At 35.3% G+C, this 16,413-nt stretch overlaps 1 protein-coding gene across 3 annotated transcripts in view; it reads left to right on the forward strand.

Annotated features, from left to right (window-relative positions):
* The window catches only part of ATL1 (atlastin GTPase 1), a 67,957-nt gene that overhangs the window by 45,016 nt on the left and 6,528 nt on the right, over positions 1-16,413 (forward strand). For all 3 annotated transcript variants that reach the window (XM_014566498.2, XM_032482011.1, XM_014566499.2), the window contains 4 exons: positions 9,481-9,573; positions 10,713-10,851; positions 14,410-14,537; positions 15,894-15,950. In XM_014566498.2, the coding sequence (XP_014421984.1) occupies positions 9,481-9,573; positions 10,713-10,851; positions 14,410-14,537; positions 15,894-15,950 (417 nt within the window). The remainder of the gene's footprint in view (positions 1-9,480; positions 9,574-10,712; positions 10,852-14,409; positions 14,538-15,893; positions 15,951-16,413) is intronic.

A 16,413-nucleotide genomic window follows, 5' to 3' on the forward strand; every position in this document is an offset into this window, starting at 1 on the left:
GAAAGAGACAAATACATTCATAAAATATGGTGAAAAGCATACTCTAAAATATTTTGCAACATCCAAAGGCAATGAACCCAAAGTATATAGAGTAGCATGAATAGAGTGTTAAAATTTATATTGAATTAAGTAGGAAAAAAGTCTGAGATCTGTAACATGATACTATTTGTGATTATTTAAAACTCTCTACATATGCAAATTAATATATGTTAGAGTAGGTGTGGTTGAGAGTAGACAGTTGACTGGCAGTGAAGATCTGGGAAAAAATTTGATAAAGTAAAGCAAGAAAAGGACCTTTGCATGGAAAGATGCTGGTGTGTTGTGAGTGAAAGAGTATGAATCTCTCCTTTGAGGTCTGGAAAAGCAGATGGGGAGAGGAGGTAAGGTAGAATAAAACCAGCCCCTGCTTACAACCATCTATATGATTTACAATACCTATTAGACTCTGTTGTCTTTTTAAAAAATAATTTGTCAAGTTGATAGTTGAACTGTTGTATGGTAATTAGGCTATTTGCTTTGATTTTTCTCTTCTCTGAACTTGTTACCTCAGGACTTACTGTCATAGATTGGGTAACTCCATAGTAAATTCTGGAGAGGGATTTTAAGTCTCACCAGCAGGTGTCACTGCATCTTACACTTTGCTAGCTAAACTGAAACCAAGAGACCAAGTGCTCTGTTAAGTAGGTAGGTAGGCAGGTAGGTAGGTAGGTAGGTAGATAGATAAGCAGGCAAACAGAGTTACTGCCTTTGGTAAAAGACAAAAACAAAACAAAACAAAAACAACCCACAGTGAACTGAAAACAAGCTGCAGAAAAAACTTTAAGAGAGCATCACTTATTGGTAAACTGTTGGCATTATAAAATATCAGCGAAAAGAAAAATTTTGACTGAATGAGTCAACAGTGACTCCTAAACAAGTTTGGACTTGTAAATCTAAGTGTCTGGAATTGAAATGAGAAACTCAGTAAGTAGCATAAGTGGCTTCCAAAGCTATCTAGTAATATTTAAGATTAAAGCAACCAAATTCAAAACAAAAAATACTACACATCATGAAATTGAGATAAAATGCAAATATATTCATCTCAGAACAGCATTTAAGATAGCAAAATAATTCACACTGAAATTAGAAAAAGCATGGAGAGAAAAAATTCCAAATTAAAACAACTTTTAAATGAAAGTCTAGATCAATAAACTTTTTTTTTTTCCTGGTGGGTGGAGATAATCAGGTTTATTTATTTTTTAATGGAGATACTGGGGATTGAACCCAGGACCTCATGCATGCTAGGCATGCACCCTACCACTGAGCTTTACCCTCCCAACTAATTCAGTAAAATTTTTAACAGGTCACTCTTTCTGTCCTCTTCCTCTGTCTAAGAAGATAGCAGCTTTATTTATTTGGATAAAATTGTGGAGAGATTTTAAATATTGCCTGAGAAAATAAGGTGAGGGACCATGAAATTTTAAAAATAGTAATTTGTACTAAAAGTAAATTTAACAAGTTTAAAACAGAAGAATTCTTAACTCTGAAACAGTGAAGTTATAAATAATAAACAAGCTCTATCTCAGGCAGCAAAAGTGAGGGCAACTAGCCAATGAAACGAATAGCTGAATTAACAGGTTACTTTGATTCTTCAACCAAAAGTCAGTTTATACCAAGCAAACAAAATACCTGTCACTGTATTTTAAAACTATGTTTTTAAAAAGAGAACCAAAAGCTAAGTGAATTCAGCTTTAAAAAAGTTTTGAGGTGTAAAGTGAAGGCAGTGGTGTGCTGGTAAATGTTTACAACTAGCTGGGGAAGAGAGGTGATGGAGCTGATTTGTAGCATTTACTCATTTCTGTGGTGTAAACACTTTCACAATGGCCAGGTTCAAGCCACCAACATGATGTCACCTGACTTGTAAAATTTCTCAAATTTTAATAACTCTTCCTAGTGAGCCCATAGAGCCAATTCTGAACTATTTAATACACTCAAGAAGTGTAACCCGTATTAGGACATAGCATTCTCTAGGTGACATGACTTATTTTCTCACTTGTTTTGTTCACTATGGGCACTTGAATCTTAAGAATAATAATCCAGCAGGAGCAACCTCATCAGTAACTATTCTATAAATAACTAGGTTCTTTAGTTTCTCTACCATAGGTCTTCAAGAGGTTTGGTTGAGAATGAATACATTTCCATTAACTTAAACATGATGGTGTGGAATACCCAGGCATATCTGACAAGGACTTTAGATAATAATTTCCCATTTGCTTTAAGGACCTGGTGAAAATATCTCATCAGTTGGAGTAGGAGATTTGTCTCTACTTGGGTCTATGAATTTTTCTTCCTTGGTCATTTGGACCTGTACAAGGCACACCTGGCGTGACATACCTCTACTCTGAGATGATTACATCATTGGGTCAGAATCCTTATTACTAATGTAGGAATTTTTTAGATTGTTAGATATTATTTGAAGTTCTCTTTAAATGAACTGTTTCATTTATAGACTTTTTCAACCAAGCCAGACAGTCATCTTCTAATGCCCTATGCTACGTGGTTGACCACTAGTTACTTCTTACCCTGGGAAAGGCTCATTTTTCATTTGCATGGCTCTACAGCTTTCTCTCTGTGTGCTTTTCACTCATGTCCTCTTAATTCTGCTGGGCTGAGGTGGTGGAGAGGGTTTTTCACTTGTTCTATAATGTGGTGATAACAGTAAGTTTGCTGTTGGGCCTGCACTGAAAACAGATTCCCCAGTATGCTGGAACGTGAACTCTAAGAAGCCTCTGTGTTACACCATTAAATGTGCTCTTTGGCTGGAGCAATCCAGAAGTTTGCCATTTAACCATTTCATGTCCTCTTACTATATGGGCTACAAAGAAATGGAAACATCCCCCAATTTACTGAAGTATATTCTTGATATTCCCTTGAGCCAATTTTTTAGATGCCTGCATATCCCAGTGGCATTTCTGTATGGTAGGTATCTTTATAAGTCTACAAAAGCCTGTCTAATCTGTTTAAATACTAGCCACACTGTTCCTAAACCCTGGTCCCTTTATCCAGAGCCCTGAATATATCCAATTATTCCTGGACCTCTCTGCGGCATGGAGCCCTGAAATAGACTGGTGAGATTACTGGCAGTATTTAGGTTGTGTGGCTAACACAGAAGGGATGAGTGTTAATGAGATCTGCACCCTTGGTGACAGACACAGAGCAAGATTTTATATGCACCTAGATTAGAATTACCTGGTGAGCTTATTAGATTTCTGAGTTCTGTTGAATCAAATCCTTGCATTTGGGACCAGGGAATTGGAACTCTCCAGGTCATTCTTAAGCACATAACATTTGCAGACTGAATTAGCAACTGAGCACACCTGGCAGAGGGCATATGGTAGGGGAGGTTCTGGTAGCAAGAGATGGAATACCATTTCTATGTATATTTCTATGTACAGGTAGTTAGTAAATTAAGATTTGCCTGCAAGAGGAAGAAGGATAAACCCTGAAAAAATTTTCCTGCACATAAACTTGAATTCCCTTCTCTTAGAAGCCTTATTCTTGAGCATATGTTTTAAGATTAGTTATATTTATTCTCTTCTCTTTCATCTCCCCAGTATTAAGTACTCCACCTTCTAGATTAATTCATCACAGTTTTTATCCAGAGCATTTTCAGTAACCATTTTTATACACTTAAAGGCCCACCAACATCTTAGGCCTTAGAAATAGATTTGATTCACCACCTACACACACACAAATGATAAGTATGTGAGGTGATGGAGGTGTTCACTAACCTGATTGTGGTCATCTTTTCACAAAATATACATATATAGAATCATCACGTTGTGGACTTTAAATGTACACAATGTGTTAAATGACAGTTATATCTCAGTAAAACTGGAAAAAAAGATCTGAGTTCTCTTTGTGAGATTAGAGTGAAACTCAATTCTTCATGCTCCTTTCAGTGGAGACGTAATAGTGAGCAGGTCAGTCCATGCCAGTCTTAAGGTTAAACTGAAGTTTGCTAGAAAATAACAGTAGAGGAAGCATATGATAATGTACCTGTTACATTAGGAGAAACCTGTGTCTCACAATTTCCCATTCAAATTGGGCCTACATATGGAAAATTAGGAATTATTAATTATGTTTAAGGACTCTTTATTCCCATGATTTAAGAATGTTCATCTACAGAATAAAATTCTTTGATAGTGATTTCAGCTACTTTGAAACAAAACGTCATTTGTCAAGTATCTATGATGGCTGTAACTGCCAAGTCACACCAGAGAAATCCATGATTTCACTGAGAAAATGAGAGGCTGTTGTTTGGCTGCTTGGGCTGTAAATGAAAGGAGAAGATATGTTGGTAGTAGTGCTGAGGAGAAAGACAGCTGTCTGGGAAAGCTTCTTTATCCCATGTTCTGTCCAGAGAGCAATTTAAGTGATCTGAGAACTGTATGAATTAGAATAGAATATTCATCTGGACACAGAATGAGGTCAGTGGTACAGACCAGGATTCTCCCAACTGTCCACATTTAGGTACATGAAATGTCTAGAAGACCTACATAATAACAACAGTTTATCATTTTGTCCCAGGCACTGTGCCAAATATGTTTCTTAATGTGACTCAAATTAATGTTCATTATAGTAATTATAGACAAATTGGTCAAATTATGTGCTTATGAAAAGCATCTGGTTCCCCAAACAAGCAGAGGTTGAAACAGTGCTGTACAATCAATAATCTAACAGTCATTGATCCTGTATTATGGACTAAACAAAGTGGCACACAAATTGACAAGTCTGAGAATGTCCTCTTGAAAGTTTTGTAGAATACCCAAGGCAAAATTTGGCTAATTACTTTGGCATAAATTTGTTGCCAGTTTAACAGCCTCCAACCATAGTCTTTCAAGAGGGTATCTTGATTGGTCTGGAGGCTTAGGCCTGTGCCTCTATCTGTTCCTTATGGAACACTTCCTTATACTTTCAGCAACACAAGACAATTCAAGACAAAACAAAATACATGAGACAAGTCTTTGTATGAATTGTCAAACAAAGGAAGACAAAGCAAACTGCGAAATCACAAACAGATTAATGGCAAAAATATTTACTGAGTGGCATCCCTCAAAACCAAAAGTTCTAATAACCTTATGCAAAAATGAGGTATAATTATTTATCCAATGAATGTCCTTCCAAAACTAAAAGTTGAATTACCCAATACAAAGACTTAGAACTAATGATCCCAATGGGTCTTTATAACAAAAATCCTAGAATGACAAATTAATCAGGAATAAGAGCACAGTGAAACAAATCAGAACTCAGATCAGATAATTGTTGAGACAAATTCAACTGGAAGTAAATTTGAAGGACAAATGGAATTTGGGAACAAGGGACAAGGAGAATGCACATGTTAGTCTGAGTGTCATAGGGGATGCTGCCAAGTGAGCAAGTTCAAAACTATCTTGGTGGGACTTCCAGAATTGCCAAAGGATGACACCATCACTCAAAATCTGATACGAAAACCAAAGCTGAATTTATTACTTAATTAAATATAAGAGCTATGCTTGTGAGGCATAGTCTCATTGAGCAAACTAATGATTATATGTAGGATTTAAGGGCTTATTTGTTTTGGATTTGCATGGTTTCAGAGACAAGGATGGGTTGACATCAGTTTTTGAGTACTTTTTGTTTTATTATTTTTTTTAATACAGAAGCATGTTTTATATTGGTTGTAGAGATTAGAAATGGGTTGACATGAGCCTCAGTTAATTTTCTGGAGCGAGTCTTCTACTACTTAGCTGACTTTTAAAGAATGAAGCTGTCACTGGTTGGCTTTCAGTGGGCTGTTGATTGAAGTGAGTTGTTAATTAATTAGATGGGTTTAAAACAAGTTCTGTGTTTACTTATTACCTGAAACTGAAATTAGAACTGAAATTGACTGCTTAAACAGGTTAAAACCAATTCTTTACTGGCTGCATGGCCCTAGAACAGATTTTCCTGGGAGTTTGGGAGTATCTTCACATATTTATAATGGATGTGCACATAAATTTAGCATTATATTTCAAGTAACATTATTTCATGCCAGCTCTTTTATACTGACATAATCAACTCATGTATTGATATATTCCATATACTTGTTAATATTAATAGCTACATAATATATTATCATATTAATATGCCATAATTTGTATAGCCATTCCCAGTTGTTGAGCATTTGAATTTTTTTCCCATTTTTCACTATAACTCATAGTATTGCTATAACACTCCTTTTGAATAATTTCCTGAAGGATATAGTCTCCAAAGAGAAGTTAACAAAGGTTATAATGTTTTTTATGATTTAAAAAATAGGATCATTTGTAGGATCTGCACAGCATAGGTTCATCATTTGCCCCAGTTGCCTGACTGGCTTTAATTTATTTTTTAAAAGTTTTTATGACTTCAGATATTTTTATCTGAGTACATTAGGGTAATTTGTGTTCTTGATTTTTTTCATCTCTGCCTATACTTATGAACAAAACAAGATTCAGCAGTGGAAAAGTGGATGACTTTTGAAATAAGGACTTAGATTCATAGAATTCCATACAGGATAAATGTAAAGGATACAAATTATTTTGGGAGGGGATGGGGCCAGTGGGTATACTGTAGCTGGCTCCTCCACTTTGAGAGCTAACTAGTAAATATTTAGGAATTGTGTAAGCCAATTATTAAATCATTAGTAGCTTGAAATTAGCCATGGGGGCCTTATTTGCACCACAGAAGTTGTCAAATGCTACAAATCAAGGAATGTTTTCTTGGAGAACCAGTTTACACCAGCACATCGCTGGATGGGAGCATTAGGCGGGGAACTTGGAATCTGACACTATAGGTAGACAGAATATAGATTGCTAATTTAAGAAAATAAGACTTCATATTTGATCCTGTTCTACACATGGTCCTCATTATGTTGACTTGGGAAGATGCCCAGTGAAAAAGACTAAGACATGAAACTAAACTTTCCCAAGAAAAATGCAAAATACAGCCAAATCCACATACTTGGTTTCATTTATCCTGGTTTGATGAACCTCTATTTTGCAAAAGTTGCTTCTTAGCTGACCTCCATTTTCAAAATGCATGTTTTAGGCAGAAGTGTTCTTAATACAAATTATCATATTTTATTTTGACAAAAATATTGACAAGAATGGACATCTATCTAAAGATAGGAGACTATTTAAAGATAGTATATATGGATATTTTAAAATTCTCCTCTCCACAAGAATTTCTCCTCTCCCCACAAGAATCCACAGAAAACACACACACACACACACACACACACACACACACGAGAGAGAGAGAGAGAGAGAGAGGCTTCCACTGTAGTGAAACAAGAAATAGCCATGATGCAAACTAAGAAGTGTCCCTACTTAAGGAAAGATGTTCAGTCAAAGATTTTTATACCCAGCAAAATTGACTTTCACGTATAAAGGGCATAAACTGTTTTCAGCATATAAGAATGCAAAGGATGTTGTTCCTATGAGCCCTTAATGAGAAATCTAAAGAATAAGCTTCAGTTAAGCAAAGATGACATAGCTTCACCAAAGGAGAAATATACTGTGTGCTTCCTGATAAAATAACACTCTGCTTCTTATAGTCTTGCCAAAGAAATAAAACCAGAGCAAGTTTAAGCCTCTGTATCCAGCTGCAAGTTTGCAGGACATCCAGAGGACAAAAGAACATGTTGAAGTGCCCTGTGAATATATAGTCAGCAAGGTCCAGGTTACGGACCAAATTCTCCAGGTCAAATTCCCAGGTTCTTCAACAGATAAACTGTAAAGGGAAAATGGGGCTGAAAAAGGAACCTGTAGTTTAAAAGAGAATTAAAAGAGATATCAGTGAATTTTAACGGACAAGGCTAAAATATTCAGTTAGTAACCCAAAGATATAAACTCTAAGAACATTTAAAGATAGCTAATTTCATAAATATCATTCTTTTTTCTCAGCCTTCTACATTTTTTTCCAGAAACTAACATTTGAGGTATAACTTAATCTAACTTATAAAAGAATGCTTTAATGCCTCAGATTGTAAACTGTATGTTTTATACTTAACTTTGAGGCAGTGCAGCAGGAGTTTTGAAGTAAGTCCCAAGTTTAAATGCTAGCTCTTCCATACTGGCTGTGTGACTTTGGGCAAATTGCTTCATGTCAAATGGGGGTGGAAGTGATTTTTATGTATTTCTTTTTAAACAAATAGTAAATTATAACCTCTCTTGGAGCTGTTGCAGGAGTGCATGAAATACAATGTGTATAATTCCTGGTATTGTTGTTGGCTTATAATAGGCAGTCAATAAATGAAGGCTACTCTTACTTTGGTTTCAGTAGGTGTGGTGTGGGGCCCAAGAATTCGGTACTTTTAAAAGCCTCTCAAATGATTCTAATGGTTGTTCTAATTTGGGTAATGCAGTCCCTGATAAAATTCTTCAGGATGTGAGCAAATACTCAGCTTGAAGGATGTTTATCAATGCATTTCTTACAATACTAGAAAAACTGGAAAACATCTAAGAGAATGGCAAAATAAACTGTGGTCTATCCATGTATTAAAATATTATGTGGCCATTAAAATTAAAATCGAATAGCTCACGTAGTGTCATGTGTCAGGCACTGTCCAAAATACCATATATATATAGTCTCATTTAGTCGTCCTGTGAGATGGGTTCCATTATTACCTCTATTTGACAGATGAAGAAACTAAAAATGTACGTGACATTACAAATAACAAGTTAGGAAGCTGAAACATTTCTAAACTATTAATATTAAGAAACATTTTTATAATAAAAATTTGGCCTTGTTAGAGGAAAGACTGAATTAGCTGCCTAACAAAATATTTCAAAATTGTCATATGAAGAAGTGATCATAGTTATTTACAGCCAAAAACTAGGGGAAAATAGTATTACAAAAGTATGTTAGTTATTTTTCTGGATTTTTTTTTTGTATGTGTGTTTGTGGTATTTGTCAGTTTTTTTAAATTTGTTATTTGTTATTTTTCTCATTCTAAATAAATGCTATCTTTTAAGCCCTTTTCTTATTACGCCCTCCCCTGAACAGATTGTATAAGCTTCAGGCCCCACAAAACCTGGATCCTCACCCCTCTGCCTACCACATATGCATCATGAGAGCCCCGAAAGAGAGACTGGGACAAATGCAATATAGGAAAACTGCTTAGACAGATGATAGATGCAAATAATCTTCGTAAAAATCTTCCCCAAAACTAACAGAGGTGCCCTACACTGGCAGAGGGGCACTATGTAACTTTAATCAGTTTGGGGGCTGCTTTCTGTTCACATCTAATGGAAATGGGTAGGATGATCTCATAGGGGAGAGATTGCTCGGAAACAAAACTTTCAAAGTTTTGTTTTTCAGTTCCACTATGTGGCGTACACTATTCAGATGACAGTAATATCACTTAACTGGTTTGGAGAAAAAGCAGGGAGGCAATTTAGAGTCCCCTTAATCAATCCATTCTTCTTTGTTTCTTAGAGTCTGATATTTCTTGTTCGAGACTGGAGTTTCCCATATGAATTTTCATATGGATCTGATGGTGGCTCCAAATTCCTGGAAAAACGCCTCAAGGTTTGTTAGATATTTAGATGCATGAAATATCCCCAGTAGTAATCTAGAATTATTTTTGTTGAATGATTTGCTGAATACTCAGTAGCCACAATCTCATTTAACCTTCATAACATCTCTGTGAACAAACTAAGACTGATGTTTAATAAAATACTGTCGGTTACAATTTTAAATATTATCAATAATTATGGTACAGAAAAAACAATAGAAGAAAAAATAAATAAAGAACAAAAAATTATGACAGAAAAAGAGTTCTTTAGTAGATATCTGTAATATAATGATTTATTCCTTAAAGCTGAAACTTTTAATTTAAAGAATCAAATCAGTTCAAGATTGACAGTAAAAATAACTGGATTCATGTTTTAGTAGAGTTTTAAAGTCAATTTAACAGAAATATTTCATTTTGAAATTCCCGAAGTAAATCTTAGAACATTTTGGTAGTAGTTCACAGAAAGTGAAATTAGAAGGCTTTCCATTTTCTATGTCAGGATAGTTCAATATTGAATGAATTGCTTACACCGAACAGATATCGCCCAAAATACCTACTGAGTAATCAGGAAAAAAATGGAGATTAAAAAAAAAAGTTCCTTGATAATCAGAATCTTTAAGCTTACCTTTTTTGGTTTATTGTTATTTTTAGGGTAGTTTGTCTTTACTATTAACTGTCAAATATATGTTTAAAAAAAAAAAGGCAGGGGAAGCAATCTAGCTTATAAAAACACCCAACTATCCAGATGCCTTTCTAGAATTTAAATATGTACCTACCAGGTGACAAGAGGCTGTCTTGAGTATCTCCTAAAATAAGGTAAGAATGTCTTATGATCTATTCATGTCTCCCGTGAATACTTTGAATTAAAATTTGAATTTGTCAGAACTAGCTAGAGTAAAACTCCACTAATTTGTACTAAACAATGGGAAGGCTCACTGAGTTAGCAAGAATAGACATTTGTTAATCATAATAATAATGCCATATGTATACTATATGTAAGATATGGCTGTTTTCTTTCTTTAGTTTCAGCCCTGTCATGTCATTTTTTTATCATTGAGACCAGACAGACATAGCAAATACAAGATGCCACAGAATTCTTCTGGAGTTTGATTTATATTGAAAGTAGTTTAAACTTCAGAATGATTTACTGCAGGTCTCAGGGAACCAGCATGAAGAACTACAGAATGTTCGAAAACACATCCATTCCTGTTTCACCAAAATTTCCTGTTTTCTGCTACCTCATCCTGGCTTAAAAGTAGCTACCAATCCAAACTTTGATGGAAAACTGAAAGGTTTGTCTGTCTTTTAATGAATATGTTTATGTCACTTAGTCTGAGTACAAAAATGTCATTTTACGCACAGGGCTTGTGGCTGCTAGTTTAATTTATCAACTGATGTGAGGCCTGATGATTAGAAATTTTCAGGAGAGCTGGGAATCCTGGGCTTATGCTCAAGCACCTCCTTGGTGAACTGTGGGATTCTGTAGGTGCCGAACACATACACTGAGAAAATAGGCCAAATCCTGCATTCACCTGGGAGGCATTAACCTTCACGCCTTCTCAGAGGTTGCTACTCACCTCTATGCTCCTTAAAATCTTCCTGTTCAACTTTCCTTATTTGCATTTAAGAGGAAAAATACATGTCTATATTTTTGGAATGTTGTATTAAATTAATATAATTAGAGATAGAAATATTGCTTAGTACTGAAGTGAAGCACTTTAAAACCGCTGCTAAAAATTTAATTATAAATAATTTAGAAACTTCACTAATAATGAAATCCTCTTCTGAATGAGAACCAGTTTCAAAAAAAACAGAGTGTTTTTCAAATAGTATAAACTAATAGTATGTAATTATCTCTTGAACAGAGGTCTGACTAGCATTTTAAGATTCCAAAGCAACTCCATTTAGTTTTAAAAAAAGGGGGGTGGGGGTGGGGAGGAAGAACTTGGAGGCAGGGATCTGAGGAAGCAGAAACTAATCTTTCCTAATAGATAATCGCTAGTTCCTTAGATGTTTGCTTTGTAGTTAATACAAGGTAGTAGAAAGACATTTCTGATTTTTTCACTTGTAAGCCTAGTGTTAAGTCCATCACCAAGTTCAGACATTTGCTTAATTTACTGCAGCCTTTTTTGCCTTGTGCCAGGGGTAATGAGAGTGACATGACAAGCTTTTCAGCACAGATGTGCTCAAAGGGCTTTAAAATGGACAGCATAACTCGTATTCAGTTTTTATGGAACTGGCAAGTTTGAAAAGCAAACCTATTTTTTCCCCCTATATCCATGGCGTTTACTCTCTAGATAACCATATATTTAACTATAGCAGTTAATATCATAAACAGAATCCCAAATTTCTGAATCTTCAGCATAGTTTTTATACATGTTTTAAATTGTCTTTTCTTTACACAACAGAACAGATAGCCATAGGCACATGTTAATGCATGGATTATAGGACCCTATAATTCTACTGTCACTTCTGAATTCCAACCCACTAGTGAGCACACAGACTTCTTGATACCGTGCAATTACCTAATGGCTTCAATATGTTTTGAATAAATTCCATAAAGAGAGGGTTCCCACAAGGCCGTTCTTTCTTCTCTGTAGTTGGGGAGCCATAAATAGGCAGAGCAGGGCCAGGCCTTCAACAGCAGTCCTTTACTGGGACAAATTGTGCTTCCTTAGCAGCTCCAGTTAGACTTCAGACAGCATAGCCAAGCACCAGTGCAAGGTTATTATTTTTAAAAAGGTATTTCTAATGACTTGTCAGAGTCAGATAATCCTGAAAAAATGCCTTCCTTGGTTGGTTTACACAGCAGCACCACACTGGTGCATCTGCCCTGCGGGGTTCTTATGAAGCATGTATCGTCGTCAGTTATCATGACCGATGATGACTTTGGCCTAGCTCCTGAATTCCTAGCAAGGTTTTACTCTTGTGGCAGAAATTGTTGAAGAAGTGATAGAAACAGAACATCATCCTGAATAATCACCCACCCGCACATATTACTGAACACTTGCAGTGAGCCAAAGCTGACTAGCGTACCTCTGCAAGTTGATCTGAACTGGTCTGCAGATGTTCTGGGTTATGGATTTACTTGTGTTCCATTAATATTGTTAGCTAGAGCTCCCCACTTGTGTGTGACAGGAATATAATGTTCATATTTTCTGAATCCAAAATTGGACTACCTGGCATTGGTGAGAATAAAGTTAGACTATGGCTAATGCCATCTTCAGAACACATTTTTAATCCAAATGTGTGGTGCTGTGCTGGTTATTTTGATGATAATTACCACACTTGCTGGTGCATTAGATATGCAGGTGTATCTTACTCCATTACAGTTTTATAAGGAATTTTTTTTTGGAGGAGTAGAATTTAAGTCCATGTTTTGAAAGTGGTTTTATAAAGAAAGAGAAAGCTTTTTGTTTTATACAGATATTCAGGGATAATTCATATATTCTAGATACATAGTAATAGTCTACTAATGCTGAAAAAAAGCATAAAATCATAGAGCGAAAAAAGAAACCTATTAGCATCAGTGAATACAGATACATAGTAGGCAACAAAACACAACATAGGAACATAGTAACATAATATAAATACCAGTATTTAGAGAAAACTAAACTAAAACTAAACTAAACTAGTAACTAAAAAGCAGACCACAATAATAAATACATTTGAATAAACCTATAGTAATACAAAGCACAATTATCAGTAAAAATTGGTACAGTGCAAACAGAAAAATAAATTTGAACAAACTCCTCTACAAGTACTCATGAAACATGGACACAAATTTCAAAGCTGCACAAAACATGAAGTAAAACAAATCAGAAGGATTTCCAACATCATGCTCATACACGTCATAAAAGCAGCAAGCAAGGGGAGAGAAACATGAATTCCTATGTAAACTGGTATTTCAATATACGTTGGGGCTATAATAACAAGGAGGGAACGTGTAAACAAATCATAAGGTTTGACTATTTACCCTTAAGGCCTCAGAAATAACCAGTCCCAAAGCCTGAAAACTCAGTGACTCTTCTGAAATTCAGATTTAAAAAAAAATTATAGGAAGTTAAACAATAATTTTAAAAATTAGACTGTGTTCAAAAGATGTCTCTGAAGATACTTTCTGTGTTACTTTCCTAAATCTGTAATGTTAAGCTTGAACCTAACTCTGTAACGTGGGTTATGTGTCATCACATGCACCAAACACGGTAGGTCGGTAACTCAGACTGCCTCTAATCTGCTGGCTGCCAGGCCTCTGGTGCCTTTTCTTAACAGTGTTATTTTGTGTTGCTGAGTTTCACCACTGCAGACAGCATCAGCATCAGTGTCTTTTCGAACTTGAGTCCCACTTCCCACTCCCCACCGAGTTCCATACACTTTTCATAAGGTGGGCACACTAAACACAACTTTTAGATACATTTTCCCAAGGGAATACCTCCTATAAAATCGTAAATATCTGCCCTTTCCCCATTTAGGAGCCCATATTATATACATATACTTTTATATAAACCATGAACAAGACTTAAAGATATCAGAATACATGAAATGGTTATGTGAATGGGGTATAAAACATTTGTATAATGTATAATATCAAGAAAGCTATTTTATAAGTGAAAGACAAGATAAAAATGTAATTAGAGCAGAGACAAGAAAGACCAGCAATAGGAGTTTGGGCAAGGAGGATCGTTTAGCCTGAGAAAAGTGGGTTTCAGGAGTAATTTAGATGATGGGAAAGTGACAGCTTTATTCCTGGGGAAGAAATAGAGGAAGTCAAAGGATGAATAATTTTATTGTATGGCATGGAGGACTGGATAGGATTTTTAAAATAATGATGAATTTGCTTTTACTTGTAGAAATAGATGATGAATTCATCAAAAACTTGAAAATACTCATTCCTTGGCTACTTACTCCCGAGAACCTAGATATTAAAGAGATCAATGGGAACAAAATCACCTGCCGAGGTCTGGTGGAGTACTTCAAGGTATCACTCTCATTTCTAGAGCGTTTGTGAGTACTTGGGTTTGACATGTTTGGGAATGCAGTTCCTACCTGAAACAAAAAAAGAAAATTGTAGACTCTGTAATATGAGGTAAAGGTATTGAGGTCTATAAAAAATGATAAAAATATTATTAGACTCCCAAGAGGAGCTTGTGTTCTGAAAAAAATTTTTGAGGAAACTCCTTGAGGTAACTTTACTATCTTCTTTTATCGTGACAGAAATATATTTTGAAACATAAAGGTATCTAAGAGTTGGAAAAGTCTGTTTCCTTTTAGGGGGAGGAGGTATTTCCCAGGGTACATACCACATAGTCCTCAGTCATGACCTATACTGAATTTTAGCTTCATTCTGAAGATTTTCCCCAAGAGGCTATACTTTGCCTTCCTACTGGAGAACATTCTTCCACATTTCCTGCTCTCTGCACCAAAGGCCAATTTGAAGTGGAATCTATTTTAAATTTGCATTAACCTGTTTACCTCAGGTAGCCCCAAATACAATTCTTTCTTTTTTAACCAATGCACATATATAGCAGAGGATTTCAGTTACCAATCTATGTGTATTGATGCTCCAAAGACTGAAATATCAATTTTTTAAATTCACATGATCACAAAATATGATCATATGCCTCCTATGTGATTATTTACCTTCATCACTCTCAGCAATGAATGACATGTTATTTATTTATTTAAAATTTGAATCCTTGGCTGTGCACAAAACAGTGTGGAGAAGCTTAGAATTTAGTAGGAGATTCAGGGCCCTTGCACAGATATATTCCATAAAGCTTGTGGCAGCAGTAGGTACAAATTCCTGTGGGCAACTGAAAGAGTAATGTTACTCCTAGCAGAGGGATCTGAGAAAGTTTTAAAGAAGGTGACAGTGAGTTAAGCCTTTGAAAAGGGTAGGATTGGCAAGTGGAGATGTGTGAAAAGGGACTTGCAGGAAAAGGGAACAAAAACTAAGAGGGAATTAAAAGTAGAGAAAGAGATAACTGTTCCTGAAACTGTCAAGGCCTTTTTTAATTTATTTTTTTTAATTATCAAGACCTTAGACCTTAGAATACAATTTAACAGACTAGAGAAATATTGAATGGAATTACTTGAACATGAGTCTTTTTCTTATCTTTTTTTTTTTGTGGGTCAATATAAACCATTTATTTATTGAGTTATAGTCAGTTTACAATGTTGTGTCAATTTCCAGTGTAGAGCACAATTTTTCAGTTATACATGAACATACATATATTCATTGTCGCATTCTTTTTTGCTGTGAGCTACCACAAGATCTTGTATATATTTCCCTGTGCTATACATCTTTTTCTTTCTTTTTAAAATTTTTTTTTAGGCTTACATAAAGATCTATCAAGGCGAAGAATTACCACATCCCAAATCAATGTTACAGGTATTTATTCATCAAGAGGCATGATATTGTAAAAACATTGTCATGGAAGCTGCGCCAAAGATATGCTCCAATCTGGCTGTCAGAAATCACTAAATAATACTAGTGGGTGGAATGATTTACTGGAAGATTATTTTTCTAATAATTACCCATTTGTGTTCATCTAAACATTTTCACATACACGTACAGCAGCCTCATTTGTGCTGAAATATACTTTATACCAGAGTCTTCATTCTCTTTGAATTAAGTTTAGGAAACAGATTCATACTGTGATTTAGATTCACACATGTAACAGGAGGTAGAAAAGCAGGTCCAGGTTTTAAACAAGTGGACTCTACAAATAAACATTTAAAAAAGGTAAAACTCGATGTTTCTCATACTTATTTTTTAAATTTCTGTAAATTCTTAATGGTCCCTTTTTGTTATCAGTGGTACATTGTTCTATCAGTAGTAACCCTTCAAGTTG

Source organism: Camelus ferus, chromosome 6 (genome assembly GCF_009834535.1).
Source record: "Camelus ferus isolate YT-003-E chromosome 6, BCGSAC_Cfer_1.0, whole genome shotgun sequence".
Lineage (NCBI taxonomy): Eukaryota > Metazoa > Chordata > Mammalia > Artiodactyla > Camelidae > Camelus > Camelus ferus.